The sequence below is a fragment of the Pseudonaja textilis genome, chromosome 4 (genome assembly GCF_049901715.1).
Source record: "Pseudonaja textilis isolate UNSWEBS1 chromosome 4, rPseTex1.2, whole genome shotgun sequence".
NCBI classification, from domain to species: domain Eukaryota; kingdom Metazoa; phylum Chordata; class Lepidosauria; order Squamata; family Elapidae; genus Pseudonaja; species Pseudonaja textilis.
The window spans coordinates 41274051-41298492 of record NC_141993.1 but is presented as its reverse complement, the minus strand read 5'-3'; the positions used below and the strand labels follow the sequence as shown (position 1 = coordinate 41298492).

Below are 24442 nucleotides of genomic sequence, written 5' to 3'. Positions count from 1 at the left end.
TATCAGAAATGTGTGTCCAGTTCTGCTGTACTCAAGGATAAAGATAATAACAGCCATTTGAGTTTCCCCATGTTTATATAAGAAGAGCCATGCTGTTAGAGTAACATCAAGGAGTAGTTTACTGAGCAGCTCTGGCTTTGATAAGCTATTGCCAATGTGTTGCAATTTCTCTGCAGTTTCTTCTAAAGATAACATCTAGTTCAGTATTTTTTAGACTTTGCTGTGATGGAGACGGTCTAAAGAAAGCCCAAAGATAGGAGAGTTTGAAATAAAACTGGCTTAAACTGCCAAAGGATAACAGGGTGATAACAGGGTGAGGCCAGGAAGTTCACATATCTTAAATTTGCGTAGTTTTAAAAACACTGTTCTAGTTCTTTATATTGATGATTGTAAAATAAATATTCAATTAGACAATAGTACTTAGAATATCATATAATGTGAAGATCTGTGTTGGCTTCACCCATAGGTTCTTGACATTGCCCAGTGATTACTATATTACTTGACTATTTTGAATAAACCAGTTTTATTGAAAATTGCTTATGCCAATGATCTGGCAATAGCAGTACAGAGTGTAACTTTCAAAGCTGTCAAGGAAAAGACCAAGGGTCTGAATCTAATGGCTACATACTACAGCGATAACCAGCTGAAACCAAACCAGCTGAAAATACAACTCTGGGCTTTCCATTTGAAAAAAAAAAGAGACATCAAGAACACTGCAGGTATGATAGAATGTATCAGCCTAGAACATTTCACTACCCTAAAGTTAGAGTAACTCTGAATTTCACACTTACCTTTAAGAATCATTATTTTAATATCAAACATAAAATATCAGCTAGGAACAACATTCTGAGAAAAATAAAGATGGCTGCCCAACCACACTTCCACAGAATTTTCACATTAGATCTATGTTACTCTGTTGTAGAATATGCTAGTTCTCTTTGCTTCAGGTTGAAACATCCAAAATAGGTGGATGTGGCCCTAAAGGAAAAAATGAGACTGACTGATCATCAAGGTGTCTAAAACTAACCTAAATACAAAAGACACATTATCTAACTGGTATCCCCTTCCAAAGTTCAGCTGGGAAATTGCTGCACAGAAAGAGTGAGTTAAAGCGATAACTGCAGAAACATATTATTTTGCCATCAACTTCCAAAGTTAAGACTGAGTCGAGAAATAATTTCCTCAAAACTTCCCTCCCTCCCATCAAGCAACAGCTACAGGCAGCCCTGGAACTATGGAAAATTAGTAAGGAGCAACAGGACAACTTGGCACAACCACACAACTGCCATCTGGTTAAAAATAACTTTGACCTATGTGGAAATTGCAAAACAGATTGCGCCAGGTAGAAAGATCAAAGACAATCTAAGAAAATGTGTCTTCCCTATAGAACATGTGAATGTTGAAAAGAACAATTCATCTCACACATGCTATGGTGTATATAGTACAATGTCCTTCAACATATATAGAGGAAGATCTGATGTTGGCAAAAGAAAATGCTGCTAATGTGGCCTGATACTGGGTGAATGTTATCTACCCTTAATCCTATTTATTTTTCATAATTTTATATGTAATATATTTTACGATATATTTTATACTTATTTAATCTGCTCGCTGTCATTTCCAGCATTCCAGGAAAACAAACTCCAACACCAAAACTCTGAGACAGGCATTTTCTCAAAGTTCCATTTTATTAGAGTTGTTATACTGGCACATCTGGGAAAACCTGAATCTAGAAGTTCTGGGTTTTCCTCCAATAATTAAAAATCACAAAATCCATTCCCTGCATCCATCACTCCATCACATGGCCCAATCACCCTCCATTCCTTCTTGAGACATCTCTTAAACCACTCCTCATCCAGGTGCAGGAATAACATGACCTTGACTGTAAAGAAGAATGGTATTATATCTAACTACACCCACTCTACAAAATCCCCCTTCCCAATTTCCCAGGCACAGGAATGTGGCAGTGTAGAAACTTCTAGTGCTAATATGGCTTCCAAAGCTGACACTCAATGTTGAACATTATATGTCTATAATTTGAAGATGCTTGTGACACAAATTAAGAAAATATTTCAAACTCAAGCGGCTTTGGGCTTTCTTTAGAGATGAATGTTCTATCACAGGTTGAAAAACTAGGGTACATAAGCATCTCATCAACAAACGATAAAAACATGTAAATCTCATTAATCAAAACCAGAAGAACATCCAGTGATAGAACATCTAAGTGCTTTGGGGTTTATCTTTATGTTCTTCTCTAATTGTAACAGCTCATGCCCCACAAATTTTTACTACTTGCTCTGCCCTCAAAACCTGCCTGCATCTCAGCCTAAAACTATCGTATCAGTTTTGATGTAGCATTTTTTCTTCTTCTTTTCCTACTCCTAATTAATATGGGCATGCTTCCCCCTCACTGATCACTGGTGGTCACTTGCCTTTCATTGTCATTTTGGCTTGGGCTGACTTCTGCAGAGGCAAGATTGTTATTAGGCCATTTTTATTGAAGCTGAGTTAGGTTCTCTAAGGACGCCTTAGACATTGTGCTAAAGTCTACATACAAAAAATAATAAAAATAATTCAGTTTAAGTCTCCTACAAATGCCCCATTTCCAATCTTTCCTGCTGTACCCCAATTTTCTTTTATTCCTTCTCTCAAAATTCTCTAGTTTAAAATCAAAGTCAGCAGTCTTGTTTCAAACTCACAATCAACCAGGTCGTGTTACCATCATATTTCATTTCTGCCACTATTTGCATCTCAGTATCATTTTGTTGAAGTCCCTTATCAGAGGTATTGTGACTTATTTCACTCATCTGCTTTTAATAACAAATCCTTCAGTCCTGCAGAAAAGCTAAACTAAGCTGAGATTTGTTACAACAGTTCTGCAAGTCTGGTTGTGCTGTACATTCCCCTTCTCATTATTTTGGTGAATTAAAGAAGTCTTTCTTTGTGATGCTTCAAATACAGTCTGGACATTCTAGATTTTAAAAATCTCCATTTGGCCTAGGCAATGGCTAATGACTGACTGGTATGAAAAACAAATCCTAAGGGCAAAAGAATTTTCCTGGCATTTTTTTTACATATTTCTCCCATTTTTTAATCATTTATTCAATTTCACACCCACAGTCTTTTATATATTTTATATAAATCATGTAGCTTTGCTTCAAAACACAAACTCCCTTTGTAGAGGTTAATATCATCCACTTTAAAATGTGTAAATCTACTGCCATCTGCAGGGCAATATCTGATTTATTTTTTCCCCTGATGTATTTCCTCATAATCAGAGAATTCTTGATAGACTTCCATTTTGTATTTTGTTTACACTGTAACTAATAATGTAACTAATGAACAACTTCACGAATCACTAGATATTTATAAAGGGTAGTATACTGATTATTTTCACTGAATAGGCTGGGGTGCAGATATTTGAGGAAAAAAAGAAATCAAAATGAATTTATTCAGTTATGTATCTTCCATGACCTTCCTTTAAAAAAGCCTATTCAAATGCTGAAAGAGCTCAACAATTATCAGCATAATTCCCTGTAGATTTATCCTTTCAATATAATATCATGTTAACATCAACATTTTGATGCATTAAAATGGCATAAATGTTGATAAATTCCAAAAAATTGGGATTTAGGCAACCATAACACATGCATCCTTAATCTACAAGTTTAACCTTTTAAAAATTATCCTGTGGATTTTAAACCCAAATCCAGTGATAAAGTCAGATTATATACATTGGGGTTCCTGTTCTTGGTTTCCATATCCATCAGCAATATAATTGTAACTAATCCTTATTCTCTGCAGTGCTCACTGTGGCCAAAGTTTTGCTGTTACATTAAATTCATTTTAAGATAAAAATAAACTATTTTTACAGACACCCTCCACTGATTTATAAGAATGGGGGATTTTTGCGTGTTCTTTCAAAGTTGACATAATTAAAATTAATTTTATAAGTTTATTACCACTTTTTAGAAAAACTCAGTAAGAAGCATAAGGCTTAGGAGCTTCAAAACTGAGTTCACCCAAAACACCTAATAGCATGGATCTATAGAAACACTACTAGCAGTAGCATGAAATAATTCAAAGAATAACACTTAATATGGATAATTTGCAAAAAGCTGAGATAACTCAAACTGTATGCAAGATGGGGAAAACATTACTTTTCAAGCTGAACTGAATTCTGAAATTCTTTATCCTATCCATTGATTCAATAAGTGTCCAATGTTATATTTACAAATATGGAAAAATCCATGGTACACAATAGTTCATAATTTATGGAGATTTGTTGCAGTCAAAATTATTGCACTTTCTACAAACTTAGTAGCCATTGAATCAAAATTGTCACTTAACAGAAGCAAGTATACATAGTTTTTGACTTACAATTGGTTACTTAATGACAGTTCAAAGTTAAGACAGAATTCCTTAGAGCTACTTATGACCTGTTTTTGAAGTTATGACAGCCGCATACACACAAGGCTATGGAGATTGGGATAGGGAGCAATGGGTTCAACCTTAGTGTGACTTAGTTGCTGTGGGTGTCAGGAGCCACCTACATCTGGAAATTTTCAACGTTTAGTTCTGGGTGAGAACTAAAAGCATTACCCAAAACCATCTGATACAGAAATACACAGACATAGAGCACACATTGACCAAAGCTGGAGGCCCTCACTCTGAAGCATATCAAATTGTCCTAACCCCTGCTTGCTGTTTTGTTTTTTCTAAAAATCTATTCCATTTTAATCAACCTAGGCATTATCACACATTTCCTTAAACACTCCTTCAAGTTGAGTTTAATTCTCTGATGTCTGCATTAGACACATCCATATGGTTTTGTGTGTGTGTGTGTGTGTGATTTATTCCCCAATCTAGCCAATAAAATTCTTCCATGTGCTAACAAGATTCAAACCCTACTTAAGTTTTTCATTTACCATGATTACAGGGAGTCTTTGACTTACAACAGCTCATTTAGTGACCATTCAAAGTTACAACAGCACTAAAAAAGTGACTTATGACCATTTTTCATATTTATGACCTTTGCAGTATTCCCATAATCAAAACATGATCAAAATTCAGTATTCCCATAATCAAAACATGATCAAAATGGCAAGTGACTCATATTTCTGATGGTTACAGTATCCCAGGGTCATATCACCTTTTGTGACCTTCTAACAAGCAACATCAATAAGGAACCAGATTCACTTAGCAATCATGTTACTAACTTACCAACTGCAGGATTCACTTAACTGTGGCAAGAAAATCGGTAGCATGGGGGAAATTCACTTAACAACTGTCTCTCTTAGCAATGAAAAGCCAGGGATCAATTGTGGTTGTACATCAAGGATTACCAGTGTTCTGTTTAAGGATCCTTGTCATAGACAGATAAAATTCGTAGGTAAAACATACACCTCAAAACAAGGGTGGGGAGTGGGGGAGAACAGAAAGTTGTTTCATCAGTTAACAGTACTTTCTCTTGGAAAGTAGTAAAGGGAAATTTGAAAGCAAACCACAGTTTTAAGGACTAATATATAGACTCTGCTGAAGGAAATCCTAAATGCCACCCACAAATGAGAAAAGAGGATGTTTTGGGGAGTGAGCTGCAACTGACGAAAACTTCGATGAAACCGAATCTGAGAAGGTGCTAGACGCCTCCTGATTTCTGGCTCCGGCAAGAAGACCCGAAAAGAAGCTGCGCTGTGTCGTTCTTTGTTTCTCGGAGCCCTCGTAAGTTTTGCTGCTTAAGCGGCTTCTGGCTAAGGCGCTGCAGCAGCGGCGGCCGTGGAGGTATCGGCTCTTAGAAGGCCCCTGAGAGGGGAGGGAGCAGAAGCAACGACGCCGGGCGAAAGCGCTCGGCTTCCGGGCTCCGTCGCCGAAGCCCGGCGCGGGTGGGTGTCCTCCCCCGTCAGTGCCACGGTGTCTCCTTGCGGCAGGCAGAAGGTGGAAGCAGCCCGTCTTGCTTCGCTAACCGATCCCATCCCCGCTGTCCGGTCAGCCGCATGCAGCCCTCACCCTGGAGCGGAGGCGGCGGATCGAAGAGCTCTCCAGATCCTCCCGGCAGCGGCTGCTCCAGTCCAGGGACAAGATGTTCTCCAAGTTCACCTCCATCCTGCAGCACGCCGTGGAAGCGGTAAGGCCACCGGAAGCGCCCACCACGCAAGGCCGGGGCTTACCTCGGGCCTAAGCCGGGGGGGTGGGGGGACTCGTTTTTCTGGGCCTACTCTTGGTTTCCCTCTCCTGTCCCTCTCCTGTCTTCGCCTTTCTCCCGCAGATCACTTAATAATTTTAACTTGTTTATGTTTTCCTGTTGGGGAAGAACGGGGGAGACACCCGGTTTCAGATGGCAAAGTAGAATATAAGAACTTGACGATATAATTCTTGCTTCCTTTTTTTCTTCCAGTCCCTGTTGAACTCGGCTACATAGCTCAGTGACACTTCTTTATTTATTCGTTTATTTGAAATATTTTATATTTCTCTTCAATTATGCTTCTGGGCCTGGGCTACGGGAGGGATAATCCAATAGGCAAATGTTTATGTTGAAACAAAAAAGTGTAGCCAAATAAAAACTAGCTAAAAGGCTCTGGTAAATAAAAAGGTACTTGTTTTGCAATAAAAAAACAATTAGACAATTAAAATGGGTGCAGTGCTATTTTTTGATCACCAGAAGCCTTCAGGACAATAGCAGAACAGACCTTACCACAAAATATAGCTTGTATTATATGTGAGTTTTTCATTTTCAGAGGAGGACCTTGTTCCTCCAGTGCAGGATGTGCTTTGAAGAGTCAACTGACCTGATCTGCTATGAGATCACCAGATCCTTCATTTTAAAGATGTTCCCCTAGGGAGCAAAAGTGTAGAGATGAGGAAGTTTGATGGCTCACATCTGGCTCCTAATAACATATGCTTATAAAACCCTAGGTGGTTTTTGGCAGGAATAGGATTATTTGAACTTTGATGATCGATCCAAGTTCTCTGCTGGACATAAAAGGGACAAAGTCCCCTGTTGCACATTCAGCATAGAAATTGAAAAGATGACAGAAGCATAGATTGGTTCAGGACTCTACCACTACTATGCTATGCTTGAGTATTGTTTGATTATGAACCATTGGCTTCTTCATATACTTTAATCATTGATGGATCCATTATGTGCCAACAAGTCATTTTCAACTTCTAGTAACCACATAGATTTCTGTAAAACGATCTATAATCTGTTTGTTCATGTCTCCAAAGGTATACTCATTATCTCTGTAATTTTGAAAGTCTATCCATTTTGCTTCTGGTCATCCTCTTCTTTAGTTTCTTTCTACCTTTCCCAGCATAAGAGTATTTCTGGAGAGTTGGCTCTTTGCATAATGTGTCCAAAGTAGGATAACTGAGCCTAGTTATTTGGGTCTCAAATAAGAACTCTGGACTGATTTGTTCAATTATCTGTCAGTTTGTTTTCTTAGCTGTCCATGATATTCTTAGGAGTTTTCTTCAACATCGAAGTTGAAAAGCATCAACGATCTTCCAGTCTTATTTCTTTAAAGTGCAATTTTTACTTCCACAGTGTGTCACAGGGAATAACATACCTTGCATGATTCTGATATTTGTAGATACAGACACAACAGTATTTGAATATAATTTCCAAGGTATTCATTAGTTGCTCTATTGGATGGCATATTTAATCACAGGAGTCAACTAAGCTAGTGTAAAGGTTGGAATGAAAGCAGCATATTACTACAGTAGTAAAATAGTTTTTACCATGTAAGCATATATTTTTCATATAAAAGACTGGCACAAGTGGAAATGCATCCTTGTCACGGTTGAAAAATTGACAATGGAAATTAACTAACTTTAACCAGGAAATTGTATTAAACTTAGTAGGACATTTTGCTAACAAGTTCTTGATTAAGACTGCATACTAGAACAGTGAGCCCCAACTGTTTTTTTTGACACCAGGAACTGGTTTTTCCATGGATTAGCAGTGGACGGTTTCGGTTTTGCTTGCTCACCTTCTGTTCACCTATAGCTGTGTGGCCTGGTTCCTAACAGAGTATGAACTACTATCATCTTACAAAGTATAGATTCAAGTATAGTGGCCTCTAAAGAAATATGAATTGACATAAAGGACAGTTGTGTGACACCCACATGCATTAATAATTTGCCAGTAGGATCCACACAGGTTACTCCTGCAGTTGATCTATGCTGAACACATAGCATCATCTCTTCCTATGCAAAGGAAATGCTTCCTTGAATACTGTTTGATTGTGATAATAAAGGCACATGCGCACGCGCGCACACACAACATTAATATAAGTATGCTTTCTGTGAGTAGATTATATAGATCAAGGAATTATTTCTGCTAGAAGAACTAGCAGTATCTAGATTAATGCTGAAGCATGATGTTTATGTTGCATGCAGAATTAATTCCTTTCTGTATATGTTTATATGTAATATTTTTATATTTATATTTTTTATAAACAAAATTTTATAATATATTTATAATTTTTAAAGTTTTAAAAAAGATAAAAACTAATTCAAATTAATAAAATGTATGGAGGAGGGAAGAAAGAAATCAAAGGGAAAGCTAAAACTACAAGGAAGGGAGAAAAAAGATGAAAAGAAATAGCTTCTGATTATACATTATAAATTATAAATTTACCTCTTACTCTAAGGTTACAACATGACTCATTGTTCAATACATTGTTTAATGCTGCAGAGCATTTTTCTGTTTGGATACCACACGTATTTAAGAATTCATTTGAGTCCATTTATGTGCCCTGAGTAACTGCCGGTTATCCATGGTTTCTCATATCTGCAATTGATAGAGATCAAACCTTAGAATATGTAATGCTTTTAATGTATCATTAGTTTTGACTTTGTTACTTTAGGAAAGCAAAGAATGACAGATGGATTGTTGTGGTTACATACGAACATTCATTCACAATGTGTTCTCATGGTGGAATTTTCAGTTGTGCCGCAAATGTTAGTGCTGCAAAAGACTGCATGCAATTTATTTATTGCAAGTAATGTCTAGTGCTATGTTCAAGAATCTCCTACTCTTAGTTCATAAAAGAACAGTAGAGAACAGAAAAACCAATATGATCCAAAGGTGAAAATGGGGCATTTCTGTATATCACCAGCCAAAAAATTTCAATATGAAGAAGACTGAAGCACTATCAGTCTGATCCAGGGATAGCCACCAAGTATACAGATAATAGCTGTAGAAGGAAGATAAATGAAGTTTTCAGGAAAAGAGGATAATTGTGGGACCTGGAACATAACTTTACAGTTCCCATAGATTCAGGATCTTGCTATACACTGCTTTGATATTCACATCCTGAAAATTCAGGCCATTTATTCACACATTTGTAATTTGTGTATATTTATTTTACTTGCATTAATCTGTTAAGTCAGGGGTGTCAAACGTGATTTTATTGAGGGCCGCATCAGGGTTGGGGTTGATCTTGGGGCCCCGGAGGGGGACATGGCTGGAGTGTTGTGGTCAGTTCAAAGTTGCTCACATCAGGGACGTCTGTGGTGGCCTGGATGGGGCTGGAGGGGATCCATTGACTCCATGGGATGGTGACAATCCCTCACTGACTCCAGGGTGGGCCCACGGATCTAAGGCTGACTACATTCAGGTCCAGGTGGCTGCATCAAGTTTTAGATCAGTGCCTGGGTGACCTGGGCCAGGGCTGATATACTGGGGGTTGGTCCTTCACTGTTTTCAGGGCAGCCTCAAGGGCCAGATCTAACCATATCACAGGCCGGATCCGGCCCTGGGCCTTGAGTTTAATACTCCTGTGTTAAGTCAAACATGCATTATTTAGAAACTCTGGTATATTAGGACTGTCTATTAATACTCACAGTAGGCAATAGTGTTCTTTATTGTCCAGATCATATACATTGTATATACATAGTTCAATGAATAGTAAATACAATTTATGCTCCATAAATTGTTAAATAGATTGGTTTATTTTATGTTTTTACAAAGTAAGCCCCCAAAGAATTATTGTAGAAATGATTGATTTAGAGCATCAATCCCATTTACAGGTGTTTTTTTTAATCACACTAGTAAACCTCAAATTATTAAATAGTATGGGTTTCTCATATAAGTACTTGCTGAATTTACAAAGTTTACATACTTTTATGTACACAACTTTTATACCCAACTTTTTGTCAACTATTTTCTCAAAATCTAGTTTTGTGGTTCATTAAAATCACTAGCTGGTTTCATAAATTAGAAAAATTAGAATTTGATATAATCTGCTTACAAGAGGTAAAAAGACTTTAAACAGAAAATAGAGAAAGAACTTGTTTTCTTCTTCAAAGAAAATAGAAAAGAGGATATATCTTTACAGAATCTCTGGGACATGATGAAGGCCTACACAAGAGGCTTGATAATAGATTATACTAGGAGAAGAATCATAAAACAGAAAACAACATTTAAGACATTAGAGGATGACTATAAAAGACTGGAAAAAGATTTACATATGTTTCCACAAAAAAAGACATTAAAAATAAAATGGATATAATTAAACATAAAATGGGATTAATGGAAAAAGAGGAATTAGCACAAAAAATTAAAAATGCTAAATAGAATTACTTTGAAGATGCAAATAAACCAGGCAGATGGCTAGCTTATAAACTGACAAAGGAAAGAGAAGCAAGAAGAATTAGTCAATTGATAAATAAAGGACAGGTTTGCTATGGAAATGAAGAAAAGAAAAAAATTATACAAGATTACTATGGAAAACTGTACTTTCAAGAGAATATTCAAGAAGAAAAAGTTAAGCAATATCTACAGAAAGCGAACCTACCTCAGATACCCAAAAACATTGAAACAATGTTAGAAGGAAGTATAATAATGATGGAACTAACAGAAGTCTTAAAAAAACAGAATTCTGGGAAAGCACCAGGTCCAGATGGTTTGCCAGCAGAATTTTACAAGACTTTTCAGGAAATATTAAATTTTCATCTTTTAGAAGTTATGAATGAAGTTATGCGAAAGAAATGAATACCAAAAACATGGTCAGAAGTGTACATTACACTTATACCGAAGGAAGGTACAGACCTACAGCAAGTTAAAAATTATAGACCTATATCTTTATTGAAATCTATATAAAATCTTTGCATCAATTTTGGCAGAAAGACTAAAAAGATACTTAAATAATTTTATTCATACTGATCAAAATGGATTTCTGTCAAAGAGACAAATCAAAGACAATGTGAGAATCATTTTGGATACTCTGGAATATTATGAAGTACACCCTGAGAAGCAAATGACCTTGATGTTTCTAGATGCTCAAAAAGCCTTTGGCAATGTGAGTTGGCAATTTATTTTACTGCAACTGATACAAATGGGCTTTGGTAAGAAATTTATCCAGGCCATTGAAACAATAAACCATGAACAAACTGCAAAGGTGATGGTGAATGGAGAATAAAGTTCGCTGAAGGAAGATAACTATGTTAACATCAAACAGCAGATTGCGACAGATTTGATGAAATGGGAAAAACTGCAACTATCATTGATTGGGAGAGTATCCACAATTAAGATGAATATATTGCCTAGAGTTTTATATTTATTCCAGACAATTTCTATTCGATTAGGAAAAGAGTTTTTTGAAGATTTAAATAGAATTGTGTTGAAATATATTTGGCAGAGTTAAAAAGCAAGAATAAAATTAAAACTGTTACAAGATGCAAGAATAAGAAGAGGGTTTGCCTTGCCCAATTGGGAGCCATATTATCAGGCGACAAGTTTGATGTGAGTAAAGGAATGGATAACGCTAAGGAACAGTAGATTATTGACTTTAGAAGTCCATGACTTGCTGCTGGGATGGCATGCCTTTCTCTGGTATAAGGGAACTAAAACACAGAGGTATTTCAGAAGACATTATATTCGTGAAGCATTGTTTTTGAACTGGAAAAGATAAAAAGACAATATTACTTAAAAATTCCAACATGGATATCAACTATTGAAGCTTTTTCTTATCCAATAATATATAAAAAGGAACAAACAGTTAGATATGGGGAAATATTGAATGAAAAGGGTGAAATTAAATCTATGCAAGCGTTGGAAGAACAAGGTGTAAAAATGAATTGGTTTTCATGTATGCAAATACAATCTAGGTTTGATAAAGACTCTAAGGCAGAAGGTATTTACAACAAGTTGACTGATTTAGATAAAATCTTGATGGGTACTGATGAAAAGGTAATTAAAAAACTATGGACATCTATTAGAATTTAAATTGGAGGAGGAACACGTCAAAGAAACGATGATTGCTTGAGGGGGAAATTTTGGATATGGGATTGATTTAGAAAAATGGCAAAAATTGTGGCCTCAAAATTATAAAATGACAATGTCAACTGCATATAAAGAAAATTTGTACAAGATGTTTTACGGTGGCACTTTCCCCTGACGAGACTTGCGAGAATGTTTAAGAATAAATTGGATAAATGCTGGAAATGTCATCAAATACCTAGTTTATATTACCATATGTGGTGGACATGTTCGGACATGAAGAAATATTGGACTAAAATCCACACATGGTTAGAAAAATGATAAAACACCATATAGACTTTACACCAGAGATCTTTTTATTGGGAGTCATACCGGACATATACAATAAAGAACTGAAATATTTGATTGTAAATGTTTTAACAGCGGCTAGAATTGTATTTGTGAAGAACTGGAAAAATGACAAAATAGCTATGGAAGAGGAAGTTATCAAAAAAAATATGGACTGTGCTGAAATGAGTAAACTGACATTTGAAATTAGAGAACAAGTAGACAAGCAATTTTATATGATAGGGATTTGTTTTATCAATGGTTGGATAAAAAGGCATGGTAATGTAATAGACTAGATAATTTTGTGATAGTAATTTAATAGACTGATATAAAACATAATGTAAATATATATATAATCACTGGTTGAAAGTATAACACAAATTTAAGATAAAACTTGGAACATCTCGTATAAAATGATGGAATAAATAGTTTAGTCATGGATGATTAATAACTGATAAATATACAAGCATATGTTAGTTCGACAATGTGAAGACTGATATAAATTGTGAGTAAATGACTGCAAAATGATAGCACAAAAGGTATGTAACTAACTGACACACTGTATATAAACTCGAAGATGGTTTTATGTTTTTATATTTTGTAGATGTATGTTTGTTTTTTAAAAAAATCACTAGTCTGGTTCACATATGCTAAGCCAGAAAGCCACAACGATATGGACTATTGGACATTTTTGGTATTTCGGATTTTGATAAAATGATACTGGTATTGAATAAGTCACAAATGGACTCCTCTCCCCCCCGCCCCCCATTGAAGGAATGGCTGCTATAGTAGTATTGCCAATCACACACACACAAAAAAAAACAATGTAGGGCAGTGGTCGCAAACGGTGGGCCATGGCCCACTTGTATTCCATGAGAAAAATTTGATGGTCTGCAGAGAAATGTCACCCCCAGAACACCCCCAAAGTAATTAATCCAGGCTGCGTGGGAACACAAAGGTTGTGCCGCCCACGTAGCCCGCAGGAACCCTCCCTGCCCACTCACTCCTTACCTAAGTTGCTATTTTTCCTTTTGTTCCCTCCGACCATCAGCTGTTCTGCTGTGCCGGGAGATTTAGGTTTGCAAGAAAGCAGGAAACAATTGGGTTTCTTGCTTTTTAGCTAATCTTTAAATCTTCGGCTCTGCTTTTAACCTTCCTTAGGACTGAAGCTTCTATTTGTTAGTGCAGACTCCGGTAGCCGATGGCAGATAGATCTCTGAATCTGTGATTCTGTGAGCAACTCAATCTGCCTGCCTGCTTTGCCTGATTTTGGGTAAAAGTTTCTCTTTTTTAATAAAAAAAATCAATATTTACATACATGGTGTGTTGTGAGTTAATTTTGTGAGTTTGCTTGCTAGCAAATGTTATAAGTTTACTTGCAAGCAAATTTTATGTGACAGACTCAGGTAACCGATGCCAGAAAGATAGATCTCTGAATGAATCTGTGATTCTGTAAACAACTCAATATGCCTTCCTGCTTTGCCTGATTTTGGGTAAAAGTTGCTCTATTTTTGTATGAAAAATTCAATATTTACATAAATATTTATAATATTTACATACAAGCCATGTCCAGCTAGTCACATGATCACCAAGCCACACCCATAAATTAGGTCACGCCCACAGAACCAGTTGTTAAGAAATTTGAATTCCACCCCTGCCTCTGTGTTTTTGTGTGTGTGCGTGAGAGAGAGAGAGAGAGAGAGAGGAAGAGAGAGGAGGGAGAGGAAGAGAGAGAGGTTAGATCAGATCTCTCTCTCTCTCTCTCTCTCTCTCTCTCTCCCTCCCCCTCCCTCCCTCCCTCCCTCCCTCCCTCTACCACCAACGTCAGCAAGCCACCGTCAGTCAAAATTCATATTAGTGGCCCCTGGGATTTAAAATTATGAGTTTGGTGGTCCCTGAGGTTCAAAAGGTTGGCAACCCCTGACGTAGAGTGCAAAAACAAGTGAGAAAAACTATAGAGGCATATTTATAACTATACCATAACATAATTGGTATGGTCTGACTTCCGGAAAGTAAGATCTTAGCCATTGTAGTTGAGAATTTGTTTCCTATTAAAGTCAAACCAGGAAACTAATTACTAACAACAATTTAAGAAAAGCAGAATCATGGGGTAATGATGATTTCAGATATTTATTATAGTACTTAAGATTGGGTGTAGGAGGAAATTATACTAAATTAAACTGTTTTTAGTTGAAATAAAATACAGTGATATAAGAATGGAATAGGCAGACAAATGTTTGTGAACTTGGCATGTATTTTCAGTTAAATAAATAATTTTCTGTTCAGTATCAACTAAGGAAGGCACTAGGTAAGGTCTGGAGAAGGAAGGTGAGCCACATGGTAAAATAGAGAAAAAGTGATTGGCTTAGCCGATCAGAAAAAGATCTTAAGACACTTAAGATTTTCAATACATTAAAAGTTAAATGGCTCAGCGCTTGCATCATGTTCATCTCCTCATTGGCCAGAAAGGTTGTGGAATGGGTAGCCTTGTAAAAACAATTCTTCGGCATATATGGCAAAGGCAATATTACAGTCGCAGCCATGGAGGGGTGTATTGCAGGCATAGGCTTTTAAGCTTTGATCAAGGCAGGAACAGTTGGGCTCGACCCATCAGCCACCAGCAGGGTCCGGAAGAACTGTTGGCTCTGGATGCCACTCTTAAATGTCCCAATGCCAACAGCATTTATGGCACTGCCTGGGCACCTTTGTAAATGGATATCCTGGCAGGCCACTTTTTCAGGAATATGTGCAGCACAAGCTACACAGTGTGTATTATATAGTCCAGAAACTCTGATCTCTCCACTTCTTCCAGTATTGCCACCACTCCAAACAGCGCTTGTCAAACAGCTTCCATCTTCACCTGGACAACTGCCGCCTGATTGCCTGCTTTGCCAGGCATTGGAGAGGCCATGCTGCCCAATTACCTTCTCCATGGCCAGGCCTAGTTAACTCTCTTCAACCACCGAGTTCCTTTGCCCTGCTGACCTTACAGATATATCTCAAGATTTTATCTTCATCCAGCATCTGGATCCTCCTTCACCCACTAGCAGGGTGAAGAAGATAAGCAAAGGGCAGTTGCAAACAGAGGGGGTATGAAGGGGTAAATGATAGACTGCAGGATACCAGAAAGGCAGAGATGGTGGAAGGGAAATAGGCAGGTATATGGAGTTGAAGCACCCTTGCAATAAATGCGGCAGGCCCAAATTTTGATGATGTGATAGCAAAGGTACTTGGGTACTTGTAATCATGGGACCAGCCATAAATCCATTTTTTTTTCAACACTGTTGAAAAAACTTCAAACGGTCACTGAACCAAAGATCGTAAGTCTTGATAATCTCTTTTCATGTTGCTTTTATTTTGTTCTAATTTTTTCTTTTAGCTTTTCCCTAAATAAAATCAGAATATATTTTATAAGTAAAAGTAATTAAGTAAAAGATAATACACATAGGTCAATGGATCATTTTTAAAGAATTATATCACCTGATTTAATGAAAGCTGATTTTATATCATTGTCTTGTTGAACAATGTAGCTGTCAAGTGTATTTTGTGACAATTTCATAAGTAAATTGCAGAGATTATTGGAGGAATATAAAATACATATTCTGAAGAAAATGTCTTTTTGTATTTCTTCAGCTTGCACCTTCCCTTCCATTGCAAGAGGACTTTGTTTACCATTGGAAAGCAATTACCCATTATTACATAGAAACATCAGGTAAGATAAAATACTTTGTTGTCACTTAGAAAGTAGTGATCTAAAATAATCTTCAATGTATTGCCCTTCAGCAATTCAGTGGATAGGAAGCATATCCAGAATCCGATCCAAGAAGTAATAAAATAAAGGTGAATCAAGTTGACCTCTGGATGGTGTACTTGACAACATTTCTAAAATATATTTGTAATGTTAGACATCCAGAAGTTCAGCTGTTGCAAATTATTCCTGTGACTTTGACTTTCTTTACCTTGAAATACCATTTATTTGTAGAAAGTTGCATAAGGGGAAATGCAGCAAACTTTCCATTGGTTTATTTATAATGTAACCATTTCCTTAGATGAAATTGTATCTCCATTGCTTTTAGCATTCTTAGATAGAGATAAATACCACTTAGGCGTCACATAATTTTTTTACACCAGTAGTATAAATTTTGTTTGCTTTTATTCATACATTAAATATATTTCATATTGATATTTAACATTAGAAAATAGGTGTAATATGGAAGATGAGGATATATAACTGACTTTTTCCCAAGCACTTTTTGTAAGAGTTTTCTTGACTATTTTGTACCAAAATATCATCAACCATTTGATTTAATAGGAAGCTAATTGTAAGAGATATAAACCAATTTCAGTGGTTAGTAACAATAATAGATATATTTGCCTTGTCTATTTCTTCTATCACATGAGAAAATTTAAACATAAATAAAAATAATATTTGCTAACTGGATCTTAATGTAAATGCTTTCTGTAGATGACAAAGCTCCTGTGACTGATACCAATATTCCATCACATCTGGAGCAGATGTTGGACATTTTGGTTCAAGAAGAAAATGAAAGGGAATTTGGGGAAACAGGTCCCTGTATGGAATATCTGCTACATCACAAAATCTTGGAAACTTTATACACTTTGGGCAAGGCTGATGTAAGTTTATCAGGTTTTATCAATAAAGGGCAGATTTTATGATTGGATGTAATTATATATGTTTAACATATATTAAAATTTCATGTTCTGCCAGTCTTATTGAACAAGAAATGATGTGTTAGGAAGGTGTTAGTACTGAAAGTTAGAAACATGCAGAAACACATGAAAATGATGACATATGTAAAAGTCCCAGAAGTTAGGCAGATTGAAAACCATTAAACTCTGAATTAGTTTTTCCTGAGTTATTCAATCCTATTTTTGTATTACCCAGTTTATGTTAGTCTTTACTGAAATTATAAATTTGTGATTGATCTGAATTGTAAATCTCACAAAACTGTGCAGCACAGCTTTAAAAGCAAATCACTATTCTTTCTGTGATGTTGCTTTAATTGTACTCTCCCCCCCCCCCCAATGTTTGAGATAGATACTGGAAAAGTGTCAGCATACATGGCTTCATCTGTCAAGTTTTAGGACCACAAATGCTAATTACATTTTCAATAAGTCATACCTAAACCATATTGGTTGCTTTCCATATAACTGATGCAACCATGCCTATGCACAGGGTTCAGGTATCATTGTTAGTTTAAAATGCTGGTATGATGTATAAAAAAAGGTCTGGGCAGAGATCAATTCAGGTGGGAAAATGTGATTCAGATTCCACATGGGCAAGTACCTAGCACCTGGTGGGAATCTTTAACAAAGTTACACTTCATGGGGATCAACAATCATAGGTAACATAAATTTATTTTAAGATATTTCCAACAGGTGCTACATGTTTGATCCTGCTCTGTAAGGTGTATTATGAAGATTCAGTTTTCTTAAATACTGTAATTGTGTTTATTATAAAATATATTGTTCTGTTTGTTACAAAATGAACTTCATATTTACTCTGTGTAATTTTTAATCTGTTAAGTATTTGTTACCATCTTTCAATCAATATAGGATTCAGAAGAGCTCAATAGTACAAGTTAAAAAATAAAGCTTTCTGTAATATCAGAAGCTTGTCAAGTAAAACTACGCATACAAAAAACTTAAACAGTGAAAATAATTATTTTCATCAGTTTCCATATAATTTTAATTTTTGTTTATTTTTGTTTCTAGTGTCCACCAAGCATGAAACAGCAGGTTCTGTCTTTTTATACTAAACTTCTGGGAAGAATACAGCAACCTCTTCTTCCACACATAAATGTATACAGACCTGTACAGGTATTGGATTAATTTCAATAATGGAACATTTGAAAATACATTGTTTGATAATTAAATACATTTGCTTTCTTATTTTAAGGACATCTAAAGTATGATTCTACAAAAGTATCAGTAGGAATTATTACTTTTAAATCTGATTATAAAATACTATTTCCTTCATTTTTTTCCAACAGAAATTAATAAGACTCTGTGGTGAAGTTCTTGCAACACCTACAGAAAATGAAGAAATCCAGTTTCTCTGCACAGTATGTTCAAAGTTGAAACAAGATCCATACCTGGTTAACTTTTTTCTTGAAGTAAGTTAATCCAGTGCTGATTGTGCTTTTACTGGAAAGTTTGTTTACGTGTTGAAAAGTCAGCTTATGTATAAGTTTTTCTTCTTAAGAGGGTGTTTTCAATTTTACAGAAAATTGTGCTTCACTAGCAGACACAATACTTTTATAAATATAATATTTGATGAATTATTTAAGCCTTGTTAAATAAGAAGCATATTTCCATGTTTTTACAAATAATACATTCATATATATTCATAAATTCAGCATAGCCTTTTACTTTACTTTCCTATCCTAACATTCCTTGTAATAGGCATTTACAGTACTTTCATGATCTTGAAGCAATTTAAACTGAGTTGCTTCCCAATTCACAGATTCCTTGGATAGAAATCTTTAGAAAGATTGAATTTGCATGGAAAAGCAATACTAATTAGTCTGTGTTCTTATAATTTCCTTTTGATTTCAAAAGTTTTGCTATTTTGCTAGTAATTCACTCAGAGTTGTTTAATATGGGCAGCCTTATAAATATTTTAAATAAACAAACATAAATAAATAAAATTGAACCTTAAGCCAGTTGAGCTTAATCATTAGAGACTGAGATTATGTCAGCAATCCTACTGCTACAAGTAAAGCATTTCATCAAACTAGAAGTAACAGCTTCCAATCACTTTTGGACCACTTGGTCCAGGTTATTGATGATTGTGTATTCCTCAATAGAGAAAAATGCTTTTGTCTCTCAGCCCACGTTTCATCCAGATCCAACACAGCCTTTTGTCATAGGGACTGGTGGCTATGATGTAGCCCTGGGAGTGTTGTTGCTTGTGGTAGATACACTCCTTTATTCTGTGGGTGCCCAGCTGAAAAAAATTATACCATCTTGGATAAAGAAGTGTTAGCAACTGAAGCCACATATGAAACTTGGTGTATCTTCTAGAAGAGGCCATACACATTGACCACCAGCATCTTCAGATAACCAGGAAATTGAACCAAAGACAAATTGAGTGGTTGCTGTTTTTCTGTCTTAATTTTAAAATTACGTATATTCCTGTCAGCAAAACAAGCTGGAATCCAGGAAGCCATAATATGAACACTGAGACATTGAGTCTCAGCTACAACTAATGTCAGCATTCCAGCAACCCTCCATTCCAATCAATAACTCTGAGGCAGACATCTCTCAAAGGTACCTTTATTTGGATAGTAACTGGCACATCTGTGGAATTCTGAATCTGAAAGTTTCGGGCTTTCATGCAAAAATCAAAACTACAAATCCATCTCCCCTTAGCCATCACCACATCACATGGTCCAATCATTATCCGTCCTAAAGTAAGATTCCCATTTCATTATGCACCACACTCAGTGACCTTGAACCAACAAAATTTATTTTGTTTAACTATATATACTCAAATGAATTCCTCCCTCCCACTTTCTCAGGCTCAATTGTGGCAGTGTTGGAGTATCGAATCTCAATATGGCTTCCAAAGCTGACAACTACTATATTTCCAGAAAAATTGGTTGCTTCCAATGTACCACTGTATTTACTTCAGGAACTACAAGAACAGTCTTGTCTTACCTGCTATTGCCCAGGCCCATCAGAAGGAAATTGAAGCCATCTATAATAACCTCCCGCATGATATTGGATAAAAATGTCTTACTCTTTTGAGGTTGAGTTCTCATTGGAGTCTGGCGAGTTACTGTTCTTAATCTATTCCATGACAGCCCACCATCAGAGCATTTTGGTCCCTTTAAGACTTTGCACTAGATTGCTAGAAATTTCTGGTGGCCACCTCACAAGGTAGAAGTACAGTAACACGTTTCGTGCCCTGTTTGCTGCTGGTCAAAAGATGTTTCAGGAAAGCCAGTTCTCTCATGCGATGAAAATTACCACCAGAACAATTTGACTAAATTTCTGGCTTCAGAGGAATGTGCCTAAAACAGTATACGACACATTTCTACACAAATAATACAATCCTTATTAATTATGGTTTCCATTTTTGATTTTTTTTTTCCTTTGGATTCCACTACCTATTCAGTTATATATGCAATCACTGTTTACAGCAACTGAAGGCAATCCAACAGGTCCTTCATTTTCAGCAAAAAAAAAATCATATAGACACTTTGCTGATCAATATCAGTAACCTGCAGCTACCTCGTTAGTTGGAGCCTTGGTTTGTATTTCCACCAAGCATCTGTCTAAAAACTAAGCCACCTAATTCTTTTTCCCCATTAAAGTATGAGTAACCAGTAACCCATCATGTTAAACTACCTGCATCAAATAAAGTATACCAAGTCTTCCATAGATCATTGTTGGCACTTGATGCTCCAATGTCTCACTGTACAAATCTTCTCCTCCACCACTATTGGGATAAATGATGAACCCAAATACAAGGTGGCGTATATCTTGGACTCTCTTAGGTATTGACACTGAATCTTGTAAATCTTGTTCATGAAACTCTGACCTTGGACTGGCTGACAAACCTAACTTGGCTCCCTGAACTTTGGATTAGATTTTGATTACTCATCTGCATGCTCCTGTTAAAAGCAAAATTCCTTTTCTGGAGATTGTTTGATTTACATTCCTTCCTTGACTGCCGTTACCTATTCTGCATTGAGTAAATTGCTATTTTTGCCTAGCAACTGTATTTTAAACTGTAGTGGTGTGTGGGAATAACCTTGGGATACAGGGAAGATGTACTGCCTAGGGAATAAGAGATGACATAACTCGTAATTGCATAACATGCAGAGTGAGGGACCCAAAAGGGAAGCTGTCTAACTTCTCAGACTGTAAAAGAGACAGGAGGAAGTTTTCATTATCAGACTAAGATTCTGCTAATGTAGCCCAGGATGTCAAACTCACGTCATTACGGCGTCATCACGTGAAGTATCCTGACTTTTTTCCCCTTCACTTTTTTCCCCTTCCCCTTCGCTGGGTGTAGCCAGCGCGTGACGGGCAGCAAGTTTGACACCCCTGGTGTAGTCTAAGAATTAGCTCATTTGATTGTATTTCTAGCCTGGCCTACCTGGAAAAGATAATTTCATCCTTGAGAGATTGCTGAACATAATTATTCTGGTGAAGCAGAGTTAGTGATGGAGATTCATCTCTTCTATTGTAATTTTGCTAAACACTTTCTATAAACTTTTCATTTCTACCCTGACTTAGACATGCAATTATAACACTTATGGAAGACTTTTTAGGGTGCTGCCAATTTGGTGTTTTGGGAATAGTTCCAGTTAGTGTGAACTGAAATTCCTCACAAAGTACAGCTTGATTCTGTTGTGGCTAATAAATGTTAATTAGATGCATAAAACTACTAATAAAATAGTGAGATCATTTTCAAGGACACAGAAGGACAGCTTCTTCTGAAGATTTCTACTTCCAAGTATATATGAACGCGAAGGTATTTGAGAAAGGTAGTTGGTTAGTTTTAAGTGTCTTTGGAAAAGACAGATTATCTAGAACCATTGCAGTATTGTTTAAATTAAGGTGCTGAACCCAGAATTATGTTGATTATCTTTATAGACGATATGCTGAAAGAGAAATATGAAAGTATAACCATGTACTTACGGATATCTTAATGACATTAGATACTACTGATTGTGCAGTAATATATTGTTGGACTGGCTCTATGGGTGATTGAAATCTCAATATTGTGGATTTAAGGAATTTTGCTCAGTTCCATTACTGAGATGTGGAGTATCCAAGGGATCCATCTTATGAATTGCTTGGTGAAATAATCAGGAAGTCAGTTGCATCAGAGCTGGGTTCTAATCTACTTTGTTTGGACACTGTAATGGCAGAGAACTAATAAACTGAGGCTGAATCCTGCTGAAATTAAATAATTCAGTGTTAAATAAAACTAAAAAAGGGGAAAAAAACCATTCTACCATCTTTCACATCAAAACTAATATATGACAATGTCATGTTGTAGTTGCTTCTTATTGAACACTTGTTCAGAGACTGTAGTTACAATGGTATGACTTTTTAATTGTCCAGTTTTGTTAATTCTCCATACTCTGGGCTCAGATGCTGTTGGACATGATTTGGAATTTAAATTAGCTTATAATATCACAAATTACATACATAGATTATATTTATTTATTTTGTTTTTATTTAAAACATTTATATAGCCACCCATCTTTCAGAAAACTCTGGATGACCTCCAATCAAAAATTAAAAGACATATAAAATCGTATTAAAGCTGTAAAACTCAACCATTTAAAACATTAAAGCATTAAAAAGAACAAAACCTGATGTCAAATCAGTTTGATTATCTAATTATATTTTTCCAATGTTTGATGGAAAAGTAGATATTTACAGCCTTATGGAAGGCCTACTGAAATTCAGGCAGATACTCTGTAGATAGCCTGGCCCTGTGCCGTATAGGGCATTAAACGTGAAGACCAGCACCTTGAATTACACCAGGAAAGAAACTGGAAGCCAGTGAAACTCATTTAACAGAAGTTTTACATGGACAAACCTTGGGACCCCCTCTACTGTGCCTGCTGTTGCATTCTGAACCATTTGAAGCTTCTGAATGGTCTTCAAGGACAGCCCCATGTAGGGTGCATTGCAGTATTCTAGATATTCTGTTTTGTTTACACTCTTTTCATTTCTTCCTTTTTATGTCGTTAAACTACTTAGAGTAGCCCATGGCTAGGTACGTGGCAAATAAATATAACAAAAACAAACAAACATGAAATTATGGTAACAGTTTAACCAGACTGCTCAGGCTTGCCAATATATATTCAGTGATTTCAAGATATCCACGGCTGATAGAAAGTTTGATTGTTTTATACATGAAGAAATGCACCTCACCATGCTCTGCATATTTAATGAATTTGGTGTAAAAGTTTAACAGCTCAAATGGATTAGAGTCTATCTATAGTAGTTCACTATTTCCATAATAGTATGTTAACCCAGTACCTTACAAATTTCAAATTCTATGTTTATTCTTGGAAGTATCTCCAACTGAATGTATTCAATATTTTTGAGTAGACATACATAGAATTAATACTATTGAAGGTATTAAGGTTTTTAATAGCAGAGAGTTAACAGCAGTTCACCTTCTGAATTTTATTAGAGCCATTGCGATTTTTTCCATAAACAGGTCTTCTATTGTAATTGCATTTAGAAAATTGATTATTATTGCAATTATTTGCAGATTTATCTGGCCATATTAGACAACTGGAATATGGATAACACTGCTGCATTTTTTAGTGCAGTACTTTTTGATGAACAATGCCTCCTGTCCTCTGAAATTATGTGGTTGTATTTTCAATTATCTTTGTTCCATGATTTTGTGATTAATAGTGTGAAAAGAGAAAATGAGCAGCATATGTATCCTGACAGAGTGTGTATGATTACATTTGTTTGGATGTTTTTGTTACCACAGTTATCTAGCTGGGCTTTTTTATGTAGCATTTGTTTATTTGTTTGTTTGACAAGATGCTTTTCTACACCCTTTTTTCTGCTGAACTGAGTTGGCTTTTTTCTTTCTGTTAAGTTCAGCAAACTGTTGCTTGCTCTTGCTATCCCCAGTGGTCTGGTAGTGAAGTCCCTTGGTGATGATGCTCTTGAATCAGAAAGCATACAGCCTATTTCATTAAACTTTCCTAATAGGTGATTCCAGGCCCTGTCCTACACATTTCTTCGAGGCAGGTGAGCAGCTGGGCTTCAGAACTGCATGAACAAATCAGTGAATTTTGATTGTTTTGCATAGTGTGATTCATAAATCATCTCTTACTGCAATCTCATTAACAATAATAAAGGAACAGACACCAC

General features: G+C 36.1%; 1 protein-coding gene across 3 annotated transcripts in view; it reads left to right on the top strand.

Moving 5' to 3' along the window:
• Window positions 1–4261: 4261 nt before the first annotated feature.
• Window positions 4262–24442, top strand: part of FHIP2A (FHF complex subunit HOOK interacting protein 2A) — a 37286-nt gene continuing 17105 nt past the window's right edge. For 2 of the 3 annotated variants that reach the window (XM_026704833.2, XM_087932704.1), the window contains exons 1-5: window positions 4262–6124; window positions 16184–16262; window positions 17016–17185; window positions 18287–18391; window positions 18565–18687. In XM_026704833.2, the coding sequence (XP_026560618.1) occupies window positions 6080–6124; window positions 16184–16262; window positions 17016–17185; window positions 18287–18391; window positions 18565–18687 (522 nt within the window). In that variant the 5' untranslated portion in view covers window positions 4262–6079. Of the gene's footprint in view, window positions 6125–16183; window positions 16263–17015; window positions 17186–18286; window positions 18392–18564; window positions 18688–24280; window positions 24320–24442 lie in introns of all 3 variants that reach the window. The other variant, XM_026704832.2, reaches the window with a different exon arrangement.